Source organism: Serinus canaria, chromosome Z (assembly GCF_022539315.1).
Source record: "Serinus canaria isolate serCan28SL12 chromosome Z, serCan2020, whole genome shotgun sequence".
Lineage (NCBI taxonomy): Eukaryota > Metazoa > Chordata > Aves > Passeriformes > Fringillidae > Serinus > Serinus canaria.
This window is the reverse complement of record NC_066343.1, coordinates 13204181-13220142: the sequence shown is the minus strand read 5'-3', so window position 1 is coordinate 13220142 and position 15962 is coordinate 13204181. Positions and strand designations below refer to the sequence as shown.

At 39.6% G+C, this 15962-nt stretch overlaps 2 protein-coding genes across 3 annotated transcripts in view; both read left to right on the top strand.

Annotated features, from left to right (window-relative positions):
- The window catches only part of GRIN3A (glutamate ionotropic receptor NMDA type subunit 3A), a 384347-nt gene that overhangs the window by 219717 nt on the left and 148668 nt on the right, over positions 1-15962 (top strand). The window lies entirely within an intron of this gene.
- Positions 1139-11601, top strand: RIOK2 (RIO kinase 2). 2 transcript variants are annotated; one of them, XM_030237306.2, is made up of 10 exons: positions 1139-1347; positions 1910-2048; positions 2729-2845; positions 3661-3836; positions 5334-5422; positions 6524-6715; positions 7097-7189; positions 8135-8671; positions 9614-9707; positions 11289-11601. In XM_030237306.2, the coding sequence occupies exons 1-10, from the start codon at positions 1282-1284 to the stop codon at positions 11448-11450; spliced, it is 1665 nt and encodes a 554-aa protein (XP_030093166.1). In that variant the 5' UTR covers positions 1139-1281; the 3' UTR covers positions 11451-11601. The 2 variants fall into 2 exon arrangements, with proteins under 2 accessions (XP_030093166.1, XP_009094014.3); XM_009095766.4 differs by having other exon boundaries at positions 9611-9707.

The window sequence follows — 15962 nt, the reverse complement described above, 5'->3', positions numbered from 1 at the left end:
TCCAGAATGAGAGCAAGGTAGAAAAGCCAAGGGTTTTTAAAAAAAGCCCAAAAACCAGTAAAGAGTAGAAACAAATGGTCTTCATTTTGCTAGATGTGCCTAGAAAAGGGGAATGCTTGTTTTGTGTTAGCTGATTGAGGATTTGGGCCAAAATCAAAGTCCTTTAGAGGATGCAGTTCAGCCTGTTTCCTGTTGTGTGTCCATTAAATGGTCTCATCTGAGAGTACTGACCATGGCATTAGCAGGTAGATGAAAACAAAGATAGACAGATAAAATTAACTTTGCCTTTAATCTGTAACAATTATAGAGTCTCTAAACTTTACAGACCACAATAAAGGATGGAAATTTAATGAGCAAACATATAGTCTGTAAGGGATTTAAGAGTCAGAGATCACAGTAAATATGAAAGTAAAAATCTTTGTTCACAATATGTGTGCCTGATGGGGTTGTCTTCTGCTCTTTGGATTGTTTTTGTTTGGGTTTTTTTTCTTTTTTCAAGATACCTGATCAGACAGCTGAACACAGATGGCTGGCTGAGAGAAATGAAAATGATCCTTTTTATTTTTGTACCTACAACAGACAGTGGTGAAAAAGAAGGAAAAAAAAAAAAAAGGAGAGCAAGAAATATGCCAGATGAGGTTCTAGTATGTTAACGTGAAGGAAACTGCAACAAATGTTTACATTTTGACATTCAGAACTTGTTTATACAGAGGTATAGGTGACGGAACGTGAACGTTCTTCATTTTCTTCTAGTGAAATATTCACCATGAAGTGTAAATGAAGACCAAAGAGTTTTTCTCTGCATTAACTTGCCAAATCATCTGGATTTGTGTTTGAAGAGGATGACGACACCCGGTTATCTTCCGGAGAAGAGAGCTGTTTCCCAGCCAGACCCACCCCGCTGTTCCCCGACATTCCGCACAGTCCCAGAGCGTCACGTGACAAGCGGGCAGCACTCCACACGGGAACAGGTCCTGGCAGCTGCACGGGCGTCCCAAAAAACTCCCCTGCGGCAGAGAGGCATGGAAGGGGGTCCCGCCGATCTCAAAGCAGAGTTTTTCTGCGTTTCGGTTCGGGTTCCCTGCTCGGTGCCGTGCGGAGCGCGGCGGGACCCTGCGGAGCTCGGCAGCGCACGCAGCTGCCAGGACCTAGCCAGGCGCTGCTGCGCATGCGCGCCCTGTGCCCCTGCTCCTCGTCCGCCGTATTTTTCTCCTCATCCTTTTCCTGATCTTTTTCCTTCTTTCCCTTTTTTTCCGTCTCTGCGCCTCCGCCGCTGCGGCCATGGGGAAGCTGAACGTGGTGATGCTGCGGTACCTGTCCCGGGAGCACTTCAGGGTGCTGACCGCGGTGAGCGGGCCGGGCCGGGCCGGGCCGGGCTGGGCGGTGTCACAGCCCGCGGCGGGAGGGCCCCGCATGTGGTGCCGCTGCCTCCGCTGGAGCTCCGTGCTGGCCTGTTCTGGGGAGGGTCCGGTTCGGGCCGGTATCTCCTTCGGCCGCCTGGCTGGGGGGAATCGGGTGGCACAGGGAGTTCTTGGGGATGCTTGGGGGTTCTTTGGGGATACCAGGGCAGTCCCTGGGGATGCCCGGCTGGTCGCAGACCCATCAGGGTGAGTCAGAATCCCCAGCGTCTCTGCTCTCTGCTCCCCCTGACTGGGACTGAAATCTAATTAATCGCTCGTGTTGTGGCTGGCACTGAAGAGCTTCTGTGGGTGAGTTGTACACAGGCTACCAACGAGCAGTGAAGCAAGTGGAAAGGTTTGTTAAGGCTTAAAACTTAGAAGGTTAAGTCTTAAAATCTGTAGTCTTTAAGAATTGCCTATTTGAAAAGGGATCTTGCTCTTCAGCCAGATCTGTACTTAATTGTACTTCAACACAGTGCTGACAAATCTGCTTTTAATTACACTTTTAGGTGGAAATGGGCATGAAGAATCATGAAATAGTTCCTGCTAGCTTAATTGCTTCCATTGCCAGCCTTAAACACGGTGGCTGTAATAAAATTTTGAGAGAGCTGGCGAAGCACAAACTTCTGGCTTACGAACGAACTAAGAGTGAGTTTGAATTTTGTGTTGGACTCCCTTTCTTTTCCTGTCCCCAGTCCCTCACAGTGGCACCTGCCCAACGGGTTTGGATGTAGGAGTGCCCAGTTTGCTTTGCCTTCTCTTGGACTCAGCCTGAAAATGCGGGTTTGTGCAGCACGAGATGCTGTGTCTGCTTGTATCTTTAGAAGTGAGAGACAGAAAAAAGATGAACAGTTAACTTTTTTTTTTTGCTCAGAATAAGGTAAAAAGAATCATCACTTGAAGCAGTGTTCAAGTGTATGTCGGAGTCAATCCAAGTGAGTGATATCTTCAGAATTCTGAAACAGACTGCATAATCCTTGGACATTTCACTGCCTCAGGAACGGCTGCTAAAGCAGTATTAATTATCTGCCATATGACAAAGTTGTGCAGGCCTTTCCCCATTCCTTTCAGCCTTTTAGGTGGATCTGGCCCTGTGAACACAGTGGGGATGTCTGTGTTCTCCTTTTTGTCCCAGTTCTTCCGAGGATTGAGGGTTGCTCCAATTTAATTTAAACATCTTCCCCATTCAGTCAAATGGGGCTGGTAAAAGCCAAGGGGTGAAATATTACCTGGGTGCTATGTACTGCAAGAAACAGCACTAAGTTGAGATTTATTTTAAAAGTGATGTATGCATAACAAGGATTGAAATGTATTTTATTTTTACCTAGCTGTCCAGGGTTATCGGTTAACTAATGCAGGATATGATTACCTGGCTCTGAAAACTCTCTCATTCCGACAAGTCATCAGTTCTGTGGGGAACCAGATGGGTGTTGGAAAAGAATCAGGTAAACTAAAATAACATTTTAAATAATTTTTTAAAGCAAACACATCTGTAATACTGCAAATATTTTGCTAGAAACTAGGGGAGTTTTCCTCTGGATAGGCAGATCAGTTAATCTGTCAAACACCAAGATATATTTGAACATTGCACGTTCAAGTGCTCTTGAGGCTTCTGGCCACATTTGAGTATTTTTTTACAACAGTGTAATTACATTTTGTCCAGTTTGTTTGTTTCTTAGTTCATTATTTAAAAAGGTACTTTGCAGGCAGGTGCTGCTTGTGTTGTGCTTTGTGAAGAGTTTCAAACCATTTAACAAAATTATAATTTCAGCTTTTTCATCCCACTTAAAGATAAGGTAGTAAAGTAAAATAGGCTCAAAATTATGGGAACGCTATCTTGGTTCCTGCTATGTTCATGTAGTTTGACACAGAATGTGACTTTTGTAATTGGAGACGGGGATTATTTGGGATAAATACTAGAAATTAAGTTTGGGTTATTTATTAACACAAAATTAGGAGTCTGGTCCCTTCGGTTGTTTGTCCGTTGATCAGGAAGGAGAAGCTCTTCCGGGATGGGGTTAAGAACACCAGGGCACTGAAAGATACTTCAGATCCCATCAGCATTTCTTCTGCTGGAGTACCATGAACTCTTTAACAGTAATTTCTTCATGTTCAAACTTCTGCTACACACTGTGTAATTAGCTGCCTTTGCTAATACTTGTGGGTCAGAAAGGGTGAGGAACAAACTTCCACTGCACTTTTTCATCTGCTTGTTAGATATGATTAATTTCTTAGATCTGTGCTGTTACATATTTTCTAGATATTTATATTGTTGCCAATGAAGAGGAGCAACAGTTTGCACTGAAATTGCACAGGCTGGGGAGAACCTCCTTTCGCAACCTGAAAAACAAACGTGACTACCACAAGCACAGGCACAAAATGTCCTGGCTGTACTTGTCCCGGATAGCAGCAATGAAGGAGTTTGCCTACATGAAGGTAGGTGGCCACTCACACAGAGCCAGCGATGGTGGGACAGGCTGGAAGATGCTTCTCAGGCTGTCTTTTGATCACTTTGTGTTCACAGTAATGCTAGGATTTATGCTTCATTTTTTCTCTCCCCTTATGGACTTGAAGTATACATTTCAGAAAGTTTCAATGCAAAGTACTTTGTATACTTCCCAGTGCCAAAATTAAGCTTTGCCATTGAAATCACATCTGTATATCACCAGGTCTGCAGTTTTTCCTTCAAAATTTATTGCATAAGCTAGGAAGCAGTTGTCATTTCTTAAAATTAACCTTTGTTTTATTTTACCAAACTTTCATGGTTGCTCTGCTGTTGATGGAAATCTTTCAGATCAAAACTGGTGTTTTGATGTAAAAAGGCATACTTAGTTCTGTGATATGAGAAAAGATTTCATTATACTGCTAATCTTGAATTCTGTGGTTTTTTACCTGCTTCAAAAAACCACAAATATTGTATAGTGATGAAAGATGATAGCTGAAAACTAATTACTAATAAAAACCTAGTTTTCGTTTCTCCTTTTGTGTTTTTCAAGAGTAATATTATTATGAAATTATTTCATGTTCTTGTAAATAAAGAACCATGATTAATTGTCTCAGTGGCCTCCACAGAGAGAGAAAGAACTAACATCATCATTTAGAACCTCTGTCCAGGTGGTCCAGCTGGTAAAGCCTAATGTGGTCAGAACCTGTAGGAATGTTATTGAGGGGGTCAGGTTCCCTGAGCAGAGGATTGGGGGAGGTTTAATTGACTGCTGAAAAGCGGTAACACTTAGGTAGCAAAAACTGTATTTATGTTGCTTTAACTTAGTACTCTCTAGAAAAATTCACTGGTAACAACAGAATGAGTAAAACCAGAATGAACCCATTAAAAAGTTGAGTAGATCCAGTGAATGACTAAATTTGTGCTAGGAAATGCAAACAGGAGAGCTTCAAAATGTTATGACCTATCTTTGGTTAATCTTACGTGTGGTGTAAAGCTGATTATTGCTGTTTGGGAATGAACTCGTGTTCACATACACAAACAAACACATACTTGTGTTTAGAGCAACTGAGTATAGATTGGCTAATCGGGCAGGAGTGTATTGCAGCTTAGTGTTGTTTTCTAATGGAAAACAACAGGAATTGTTTTCTAATGCCAAACACCCCATTCCTATTTCTATTACTGATTCCACAGGCTAATGTACGAGGTAAGGTTCTGTCATTTCTCCAGTTCATTGTGATTTTCTTCCAGATGCGTGATAAATAAACTGTAGGCAATGCACTTGGTGTCTAAACTTCTGAGTTTTATTGTCTTTGCAGTGAGAGTTCCAATGGCTGTGAAGCTGTTTTCCTTCCTAGGCATGTGATTTGGGCAATATATGCTGCTATCACAGTGATATGTACTGCTTACCTTAGGTGTGGGTTTGTCAATATGTGTAACGTTTCCTTAACTATTTAATTTTAATTTTTCAATGTGTTGTCTCTTTCCAGGCTTTGCACGACAGAGAATTTCCTGTTCCAAAACCCATCGACTACAACAGGCATGCAGTTGTTATGGAACTTGTTGATGGATATCCTTTGTAAGTAGTGAACGCTTGCATTCTCTATGTTACAGAGACCCTGACAAACTTGGAAAAGTAACAGGGTTAGGGTTTTTCCTTGTTTTCTACACAGAAATTGCACATTCTGTATGTTATTTTGTATATAGAGTATTAGTATTCCTCATGTTCTGAGCTCCACTTTGTGATCTTTGCTCTGTTAATACAGGTGAGTTTGTAACTCAGTTCTACACTGTTCATAACAGACTACCATGTATAATTTGGTTTTGCACCTTTGAAAAAGATTGTTTTGCTTGAGCTTTTCAATCTCTAGAAACATTAAATATTATTGGGGTTTGTAGGTGAAGGGTTGGTTTGGTTTTGAATGTAAAAGCTCTGTCTCTTTCATACAATAACCCAGGTCTAATCCAGAGATTTAAAGTTTCAAGTTACGAACCTGTCCATTGACTTGTATAGGATTCAAGATCTTAAATTTAATTAAAAGGGAATTAATTCCGAAGTAAAACAGTTGAAGAATAATGTGGAAAAGACTTCCCACCCTCATTTGTTAAATAATTCCACATCCATTGTGTAAACAGAGCACTTCAAGTTTTTGGGGCAGTCTGCAGTAGAAGTTTAGTTTTTCTTCTTCTCCTAATGTGATTTTGTAGAAGAAAACGCCACAGGCCATTTGAATTTCAGCATAAGAAGATTTAGCTCCTGCTGACACTATAAGATTACATACAACAGGAGAAACATACTGGTCGATTATTTACATAATGCATTATGACAGCAGTGCTCAATGGGAGACAGTGAGTGAGTTCAAGTTAGGTTTAGCCTGGATATAAGGAGGTATTTTCTCCTCTTGAGGACAGAGAGGCAGTGGCACAAGTTGCTTAGGAAGGTTTCACTGTCTCTCTCCATTCCCAGAAGTTTTCTATCCCAGCTAGACAGAGGCCTGAGCAGTCTTGGTCTGGTCTCAGATTTAATCCAGTTTTCAGGGGGATGCTGGACCAGAGACCTGAGGGCCCTTTTAATTTGAATTACTCTGGCATTCTGTCAAATGTATTTCGTATACTTTATCTGTATTTTTAAATTAAATCTTTCAAGGCTGAGATTATTTAATTTTACTTAACTTTCCAGGTGCCAGGTGCGCCAAATGGAAGATCCTGCTGCTGTATACTGTGAATTAATGGACCTGATTGTAAAACTTGCCAATCATGGTCTGATCCATGGCGATTTCAATGAGTTTAATCTCATCTTGGACAATAATGACCATGCCACTTTGATTGATTTCCCTCAGATGATGTCAACATCACATGCAAATGCTGAATGGTAGGTTTAGATCCAAAGGCATTTTCCATGTGAATCTGACAAATGCAGATGAAAGCAAACAGTCAACCATGACTCATTTCCATAAGTCTTCTTCTGAATCTTTTTCTGCCCCTGTTGTGATGCAGCACAAGTAATGTTCCAAACAAAGAATGAGTAGAAATGTCTCTGCAGAATAAATATGTGATTAATTGCTTCTCAGAGATAATATTGTTTGGTTAAGTGACACTCAGAAATGAGCTGTGTCAAGTTTCCCTTCCTAGCCTTTTGGCTTGAGATCGCTAATAAAAAAATAATTTTCAAATAAAACCATGTAGTGTAAATGCTTCTTATTGCAATAGACTTCACTGATTTTTTGTTTGTACAATTCTGTATTTTTTACAGGTATTTTAACAGAGATGTTAACTGTATTAAGGAGTTCTTCAAGAAACGCTTCAACTATGAGAGTGAGCTCTTCCCAACCTTCAAAGACATCAGGTAGAAATGACCAGATGAATTTGAGTTCTATTTATGGCACTAGTGTTGGTATTCTGTGAAAACTGAGAGATGCCTGTGGGAGAATTAAAAAAAATAGGCCCAACTATATAATTTTAAGTTACATTTTTCTCATTTCTATTGTGTTTTCTTCAAAGTGGCTCTAAGTGGTTTTCAAATGTGCTTTAGAGTCCTGTGCTGCCTTCTTTGTCTTCCTGCAACCAAGGAAGAGAGGTCAACCTGAAAGCTTGATCCAAATGGTGAATGTCCAGGAAATTTTAACAGTGATGCAGAATCAGCCTGTTTGATTTTAATTAACAGTTTAACAGTTCAAATATATTGAAGATTATTTTGGGTTTCTGTTTCAAAATTATTTTTAAATGCTTGTAAATAGAGTGGCTGCCTCCTTGGGATTATTACATTTAAAGTTTTCTTCCTAGAGTCTTTTGCTCCTTCTGAAAAGTAAACTTACTCTCACTCATTTTAAGACCGAAACTTACATTGAAACTGTGTAAAGAGACTGAAACTGTTACAATGTAAGCTGTTTTATTTCATTCTGAGCACTTTTCCTAAGGAGTTCCACGCTTTAATCAGCCTTTGTTGGTCAGATTCTGTTTTCTTAAGCATGATTTGAACTTAAACCAAAATGTTATTCCTGCTGAAGTAGAACAGTTTCCTGAAAAAAAACCCAAACAACTATAAATGCAGGTTATGGAGATGGAATCATCTTCTAGAGGAGTTTTCTTCTCTTGGATTACATTCTAAATTAGTATTTCACCTAAAGCTCAGCACCATTATGTATTTTGTGTGTTTCAACAGTGTATCTTTTTTGTTAACAGTGGGTAATTTTAGTCTAGCTTGGTTAGCATTTTAAACCCAAAATATAGTATATTGGTAACTTGGCTTATTAAATTCAGCATATTAAAAGAAAACACACCTTTTCCACAGGAGAGAGTGTTCTCTTGATAAAGAGATTGCTGCCAGTGGCTATGTGAAGGAGATGCAGGAAGATGGTGAACTGCTTTACCCCACAGGTTCTGATGAGGATGACAAAACAGAGGTGTTAGAACTTCCAGAGGATGCTGAGAAAGAGCTCAACTTCTTCAGCAAAAATGAACAGAACAGTGAAGACTTCACATGTGAAGTGGGTGATTTCTCTGAAAGCAGAGCCTCTGACAGCGCTGCAAGCAGCAGTGAGGAAGAGGCTGATACAGCTAAGAGCAGGGAAAATACACAAGGACTAAATATGGCAGAGTTGAGTTCAGCCTTGGAAGAAGATGAAGGGCCAGCTGTGCCTTGGAAGTCCAGTGAAGATGCAGAGAGTTCTGCATTTACTTCTTATAAGGGCAAAAGACTAACTGAAAATGCTGCTGAACTGGAAGGTCAGACAGGTCAAGGAGGGTGCTGTGAGGGTAAGGAGAATGAAGAGGAGTGCCCTGAGCTGGTCAGCTCATCAGCTTTAAGTGAGGAATTCAGTCATTACAGGTAAAGATTCGCATTTACTGTCTAGAAGTCTGGCCCTTTCCTTGGCCCCAAAAATGTAAATGTGTCAAGTAGCTCAAGAAGGACTGCTCTTCAGCTGCCCTTGTTTAAACTGAAGACTAAAGACTAAATTTATTTTGAAAATATATTTATTTTGAATATATATCTATTTTGAAAATATACCCTTCCTATTGGTGGTGTGGTTGTCCACCTGTGTTGTATTTATCTAATGAGAAAACAGGTTTTGCACTTCAAAGACCAACCTATTTTCTGTGGTAGATTTTTTTCCCCTTTTGCTTCATTTCAGCTAATATTGATAATGAAGGAGTTCTTGATGTTAAAATAGTGCTTCTAAATAGTGCTTCCCTGAGTAAGTTTATAATTCAAATACTTTGTGTCAAAGGCAAATGTTCTGCCGCTTACTCAGCTGAAGTTATCAAGAACAAGCTGCTTGGAGTGTTCAATTCAAATATATTGTACTGTATGTTGTTCTGGCTTTCAGTTCCTCTTCTGACATACTTAAAAATCACTGCTTGCCTTCAGACTAACCCTTTGTGTGTGAAATTATATTTCCTGAGTTTGCCAGCCCACCATGTATGTGGATGCAGAGATCATACTTCTGCTAATTTGCTTTTGCTTTTCAGTTAAACACTGTCAAAACTTTGTGCAGGATCTGAAGTGCTTTAGTGCCCTGCGGTTTCTCTTGTGCTCGATACTTACATGGCTGTTGTGCTACAAATTCTTTCACAAAGTGCCTGTCTTGAACAACCACTGTTAATGTTTAAAAACTGGTTGTTTAAACATCTAATGTTTAAAACTTGCGTGTTTTGTTGCAAGTTTTCAAGTTGTAGCCCAGAAAGGGAAGACTCAAACAGGGTGCTTGTAAAAGCAAAGGTGTGTTTATCTTGCTTGTGGGATAATACATTGATTTATGTGTTTCAGTAGTGAAGAGTGTATTGTTCCCATTGCTGGGCACAGAACAAGGACTAAGAGCGTCACATCGGTCAGAAGTGTTGGGAGCTGTTCAACCATTCCTCCGGTAAATATTCTTTTGTTATGTTGTCATCTAGTTTACCCTCAGACCACCTTAAATTGCACATAGCTGTTAGACCCTGTTTCTGAAATTCTTTTCTGGCATGAATCATCTTTAAACACAGTTACCATCTACCTCTCCAGTATGTATCTCCATTCCCACAGAAAAATAGGACTGATACTGCTGTAACTGCTTACAAGGAGTGCTTTCCAGCACTCTCCTTCATATTTTGCTTTTTGGTCTCTCACTGAAGCGCCATATCAACACTAACAACTCTCATTTACCCAATAACTAATTTATATTATTATATGTTAATGCACAAACAGCATCAGTTTGTCCATTTCTGTTGCTAGCCACAATTAATATTTTTTATTTTGAATGTGGATACTTGAGTCTAGATTTAATTTTGCCTTTCTCACCTCTCTTCTTAAAGATTTCTTCACATTCTTTTCTGAAAAATTTCTGTGAACTCACCTTCAACAGAGATCTCTGGCAATTTGAATTTGACCTTCTGAATTACATAAATCAGGACATTTTCAGCAGAATTTAATGTGCTTTTCTTCAACCCCAGAGCAGGCAGTAGGTGATACGTCTACTTGGTATCAGGAATTTTGGAACACATGTAGGATGTGATGGTGGAAAGACTGAGGAGTCTTTACACCAAGTGCTGCAGTTCAGCAATAAAATTTGTTGAACTTACATTACATTACATGTCATAATAGGATCTGCCTTGCAGAATTTATTCTAGCAGGTTTCCAGCAAGATATGACTCCACTATGATGAAATAGATGAAAATAATTTAATTTCTCTTTTTTGTCCAAAAAAAATACACAAGTGTGCACTTGGCATCAGTGTAGCAACTTGAGCTGGGACCAAGCCACAGTCTGCAAAATCATGGCTTTGTTTTTGTTGTGGGCAGATATTGCCATCACAATGGAGAGCAGAGCTCAGAATGAGCCACGGGTGCTAGTAACAAATGAGATTTCATAGACATACTCCAGTTTGTTGGAATGAGAAAACCTGAAGGAGGAATTATAAATCACATATCCCCTTCTCTCTTAGCCACACTTGTTTTACGGAATTGTTGTTTTGTGTTAGAATCAGTCGTATTTTTGTAATCTAAACATCAGAATAACCAGTGTGCTAAAAACACAAGCACAAACCAAACAATTACTGCTGGGCATGAAGTGTTCTGCAGTATAATCAGCTTTTACATTTTTGTGTAAGGTCTGTGTTCTACACTGAGAGGTGTGGGTCCTTTAGCATCTCAGTAGGGAATACACTTGAAGATTAACTTCAGAATTATAAAAATATTTAAAATGCTATTTTTTATAATGAAGACTATCAGAGCACACAGACAGCACTCCATGCATACCTTGTCCATAGCAGAGAATCTCTTTTTTTAGTCAGCTGAACTGTGTTATGACTTTCTTACAAGGAAAGAACTCTGCTCATTTCAACAGTCAAGGTGAACATCATGAATCATGAATGTTCATGCTGGTCCTGAAAAAATTCTGACATCATATCATGTCATACTGCTAAATGATTTTAAGAAGTTTTGCTGACAAATTGTGTGTTTGTTTGTAGGAGCTGGTGAAACAGAAGATAAAGCGTCAGCTGACCAAGCAGCAGAAATCTGCTCTGAAGCAACGTCTGCAAAAAGGGGAGGCAAATATTTACACCAAACAACGTCGAGAAAATATGCACAACATTAAGTCAAGCTTGGATGCAGCCAGTTTCTGGGGATAATTTATTAAAGCTCCTGTGGAACATGAGGAATGTATACAGCTAAAAGGATCATCCTAATTTACCAATAATCCTTTTATGTAAAGGAGCAATTTCTGCTTTGCAAACCAGATGTTTTTCTGGAAGTTAATAAATCTCATTCTCATTCCTGTGACTTTGACTGGGAGGTTGTGTTTTGTGTTTCTAGTCACAACTGTTGACTGTAATTTACAGTAGTATTGATTAAGATTATGACAGGAATTTCCAGTAGTGTTTTGTCATAGCTGAATTGTAGTGTCTTTGTTGTGCAGAGGCACAAAAAGCATTTTTCTTCAATTTTAGATGCACAATTATTTGCTAAAATGTAAATGGAAATAATTTTTGCTAAGCTAGTAAGAGGTGACATTACTTTCTTTTAACTTTTCTTCCAAACTTGGGGACTTAGATGTTACAAAACCTGATTTCATTGCCTTAAATAATCATTTAGTGCATGATGTGCCTTGTCTGCTGGAGCTTAGAAACAAAAATAGTAGAAATCATTAAAATATTTATTGGCACAAGCACATTTTGAAGTGCTGTTCTACAAAATGATACTGAAGCACAGAAAACCCTGCTGCCATCCAACTACTTTATTCTGAAAGTAGAAGTAGCTTACAGTAGGTATAAAAAGTTAATCATAAAATACTAAAATACAACTGACAGAGATCTCTAAAAGCAGTATTCAGCAGTCATTTAGAAATTTTCAGTATTTTGCTTGGTAGAGTTCATCCCTCATATGTCACTGTCATTTGCACAGAGTGCTATCTCAACACAATTCCATTAATATTTCTGTTTTAATCATCAGTACTGGCAGAGCTGACCAACACAAATTTTGTCTCGTTTGTGTATCCATTCTGCTTAGTTTTGGAGTTGTTTGGTTGATGGTTTGTTGCTTTTTTTCTTTTTTTTTTTTTTTTTTTTTTTAATATTCAATGTCTTCACATGACCTGGACAGTACTCAGTAGGCAAGAAACCCCAAAGCATTAAAAAACCCTAGAATACAATCCCTACAGACACAGTGCTCATTCTGAACGCCAGGAGCCCTTCACAAACACCAGAACGTTTATCTTCCTAGTCACCATAAGCAGCTGTTTTACAAGTAACCGGAAGTGATGTAACTGGCAGTTTGGGATGTTAAATGTGAAATTCCAACTTCTCATTTTCACTGGCACTCACTGCCACTGGTTATTCTAACCCGCGGCTCCCAGTTCCCTTCACTACCCACGACCAAGGTACAGCAGGGGCTGAAGCCTTTCCCCGTCAGGAGCCGACCCGTGCCCTTCCCCGGCTGCCCGCCCGTGGCCCCTTCCCGTCGGGATGGCCGCAGGATGGGGAGGTGGCGGTGGCTCTGCGTTCCCTGGCGGGACCACAGCAGCCTCATCCGCTGGCGCTCCGCGCTCCGGGAGGAGCGGGCGGCACCTTCGCCGCCGCCGCGCACCGGGAGAGCCGGGCCAGGGGCGCCGCCGACAGGCTCTGCCGGCGAGGACAGACTCCTGCTGTCGGGGTAGGGACGAGCCGCGCTCCCAGCCTGAAACTCCTCCCCTGCCTCCTTTTCGGTTCCCCGGGCATCTCCCAGGCCAGAGCCCCTTCTCCGCTGACGCCCGCCCCTTCACTGCGTGCCCCCGGTACATCTTCCTTTCTCCCGCTCCTTTGTATGGCTAAGGAAGGATGTTTGACAAGACATAACATTGGCAGTGAATCCTCTATTTTCTTCCTTTTGCATCCTCAGGCTTGTTTGCTTGGTAATTCCTCTCAAAGAGGCAGTGTTCTAGCGATCTCTGTTTTCTGGATGTGAAAAACACCAATCACTTGTTTTTTAAAATTTTTAAATATTTAATAGTAATAAAATAGCTATAAAAATAGTAATACAATTAGAGTAATAATAATTTAGACAATTTGAATTAAGACAATATGAGACAATAATGACAAAGAGTTACGGACGTCCGGGTACCTTTTTCTGGGCAGCACAAGCCCGAAAAAGGAACCCCGTTAACAAAGGATTAATCCTTAAAAACAACAGCCTGTTGCATATTCATACACTTCATGAATGATGCATAAATGCCATTCAAACACAAGATTCGGCCTGGTCATCCTCAACTTCTTCCTCCTAATCCTAACAGCGCCTTTGAGGCGGGAAGAAGTTAGTTTCTTCTGATAAGGGAGCAATAAATTCTTTTTCTCTGAAAGATTTAGGTGTCCTGTGGCTGCTATCTCGCTGCAAATCCTTTCTTTTAAAAAAAAGTATCCTACATAGCATAGTTTCTATTTTAACAATTTTTATAACCTAAAACTATATTTAACACACTACTGAAGAGAATTAATACAGCGTTACTTTCTAACACAACACATATAATATTCATTTCAATATTTGCGAAAAGCCAATCATAAAATACGCATTTTTCACATGGAGGTTCTAAATGCAAGGAAGGGAGGGTGAGAAGTTTGTGAATGATAGATAGGCATAGATGACAGATACTTGTCTTTCCACACAGTGGAAAGCAAAGTGCTAGCAGAACTCTAGAACAGCTTTATTTATTACTATATGATTTAATTGTGAGAGATACTTAGATTATTAGATCAATATTAAATACATTCTTAATATAGTTGTGACTTTTCATGTTCTATTGAAGATAAAAAGAAAACCATGCTGTTTTTAAGGAAATACCTCCTGCACAAAACTGATTTCAAAAGCCACTCGCTGACCTTTTTTCAGATGTCTCTTTATAGGGAAGATTTCTCTCGTTATTTATCCACTGCCTTAAATTATCCACTAATATCTTATGAAGGAATCTTTCAAGTGTCTTTTTCTATGGCCATAAATCTCTGGCTTCAGAGAAGCAGATTCTTTTTTTCTTTCTAAAAACATTCATGTCTCTGCAGTCACAACATGGAGCCCTGTAGCCTGCATTTTCCTCTCTGTGTTGCACTCCCTCCCGAATAATCCTGTCATGTTGGGGTGAGATAGAGAGGAACCTGCTCCTTTTATCCTCACTCTGCCTTCGGTGCAGGTGTGTTTTTCCAGAGTGCATCATCCCCCAAGCTCTGTGTTACTCTGAATTTGGAGTTTTCTTCATAGGACTGGCAGTAAGTGACCTTTCTGAGTGAGCTATAATCTTGCCTTTCATCTGCTTTAAGACTTTGAGTTGTGCCTCCTCTTTGCATTGGAAACATAAAACCTCATATATTTTGCTAGGCATAGACAGACTTTTGAGTTTGTTTCACCCTGCATGCCTTGTAACATAAATGACAGAAAGAATATAAAATAATACCCCTGGGTTTTGTTGTTTTTTCCCAGTTTAATTTTAGTTAAACTGATGGATTGTGGGGGAAAAGTGCGGGATGCAGAGGTTCAGGGACATCACACCACAGCCAATATGATCCAGTGAAGCCAAAATTATTATCCCTAAAAAGGCTATATTTATAATAATTCTCTACTGTCCATGAGTCTCTGGCTATTATGTGATTGGTTAACCCTAGCTGTTCATGCGTCTAAGATAGGATTATGATTGGATCATCTGATTTTTCACGTGTCTGGCTGTAATTTTCTGTCCCACCCATGAACTGTCTTTTTCCTTACTTTCCCAAGCTCACTGACAAACTTGCTGAGTCCATTTGACTCTTCTTCTTGTACCTTTTTCAAGGATATACCAACCCCATTTTCTGATTATGTCCATTATTGTTTGTGAACGTGTCCATTATCCCAACCAGGCTGGATTGTGCACCAGCTGAATATGGCCATTGTCCTGCAAAAACTCCTCAATCTCCAACAAATCCTCAACATTGGATCATATTTTAATGTGACTTTTTAGATATCATACTACTAGAGGTATCAGGTACCTAACTCAGCAATCTGAAGACCATAAACTTTCCTGGCTTCTGAATATTTCTAGGAGGTGATATCCACAGTAAATTGAAAGTTTAAGGGAGGCCTCCCAGCTAAACCAAGAAGACAAGAAAACAACAAAAGGTAATAATAGAAGAGACAGATACTTTCTAGTATTGAAATTGTATCATCATATCAGATACTGTAGCATTTTTTTCTTGAAAAACTTTTTTTTAAATCCTGGCTGAATGAAAGCTGGAGATAATGATCATAAAATTAGTTCTCAGATGATGCAATTTAGAATTTAATCTTGGCTTCACAAAGTGAAGAATTCCTTTATTTGACTGCTGTGAGCACATATGACAGGCAAACTTAGGCATGTGTGTGAAAAGATGTTCCCTCTCCCTGTTAGAGTCGGCTATTATGCAGCATAAGCAGAATACAGCTATCTTTTTATCTCCTTTAAAAAACACCATGTGAGTGTGGCACTAAGAATAAGTGGATTTTGTTGTTCTTTCTGTTGTTTTTTTCTGCCTGAGAATAATTTGACTTAATTTATATTACATATCTTAGCTAGTGAAAACTTTTGTAATGCAATATAAAGCAATACAAGTGTTTTTTAAACTACAGATTTTCACACTAGTTAAACAGAAATAACTTTATTCTGTTTCATT

Excerpts from the sequence above, each read along its gene's own strand:
- RIOK2 (XM_009095766.4), top strand. The coding sequence starts at position 1,282 with ATGGGGAAGCTGAACGTGGTGATGCTGCGGTACCTGTCCCGGGAGCAC. Across the intron at positions 2,049-2,728 it reads GGCTTACGAACGAACTAAGA|CTGTCCAGGGTTATCGGTTA; the intron begins GTGAGTTTGAAT and ends ATTTTTACCTAG. Across the intron at positions 8,672-9,610 it reads GAGGAATTCAGTCATTACAG|TAGTGAAGAGTGTATTGTTC; the intron begins GTAAAGATTCGC and ends TATGTGTTTCAG.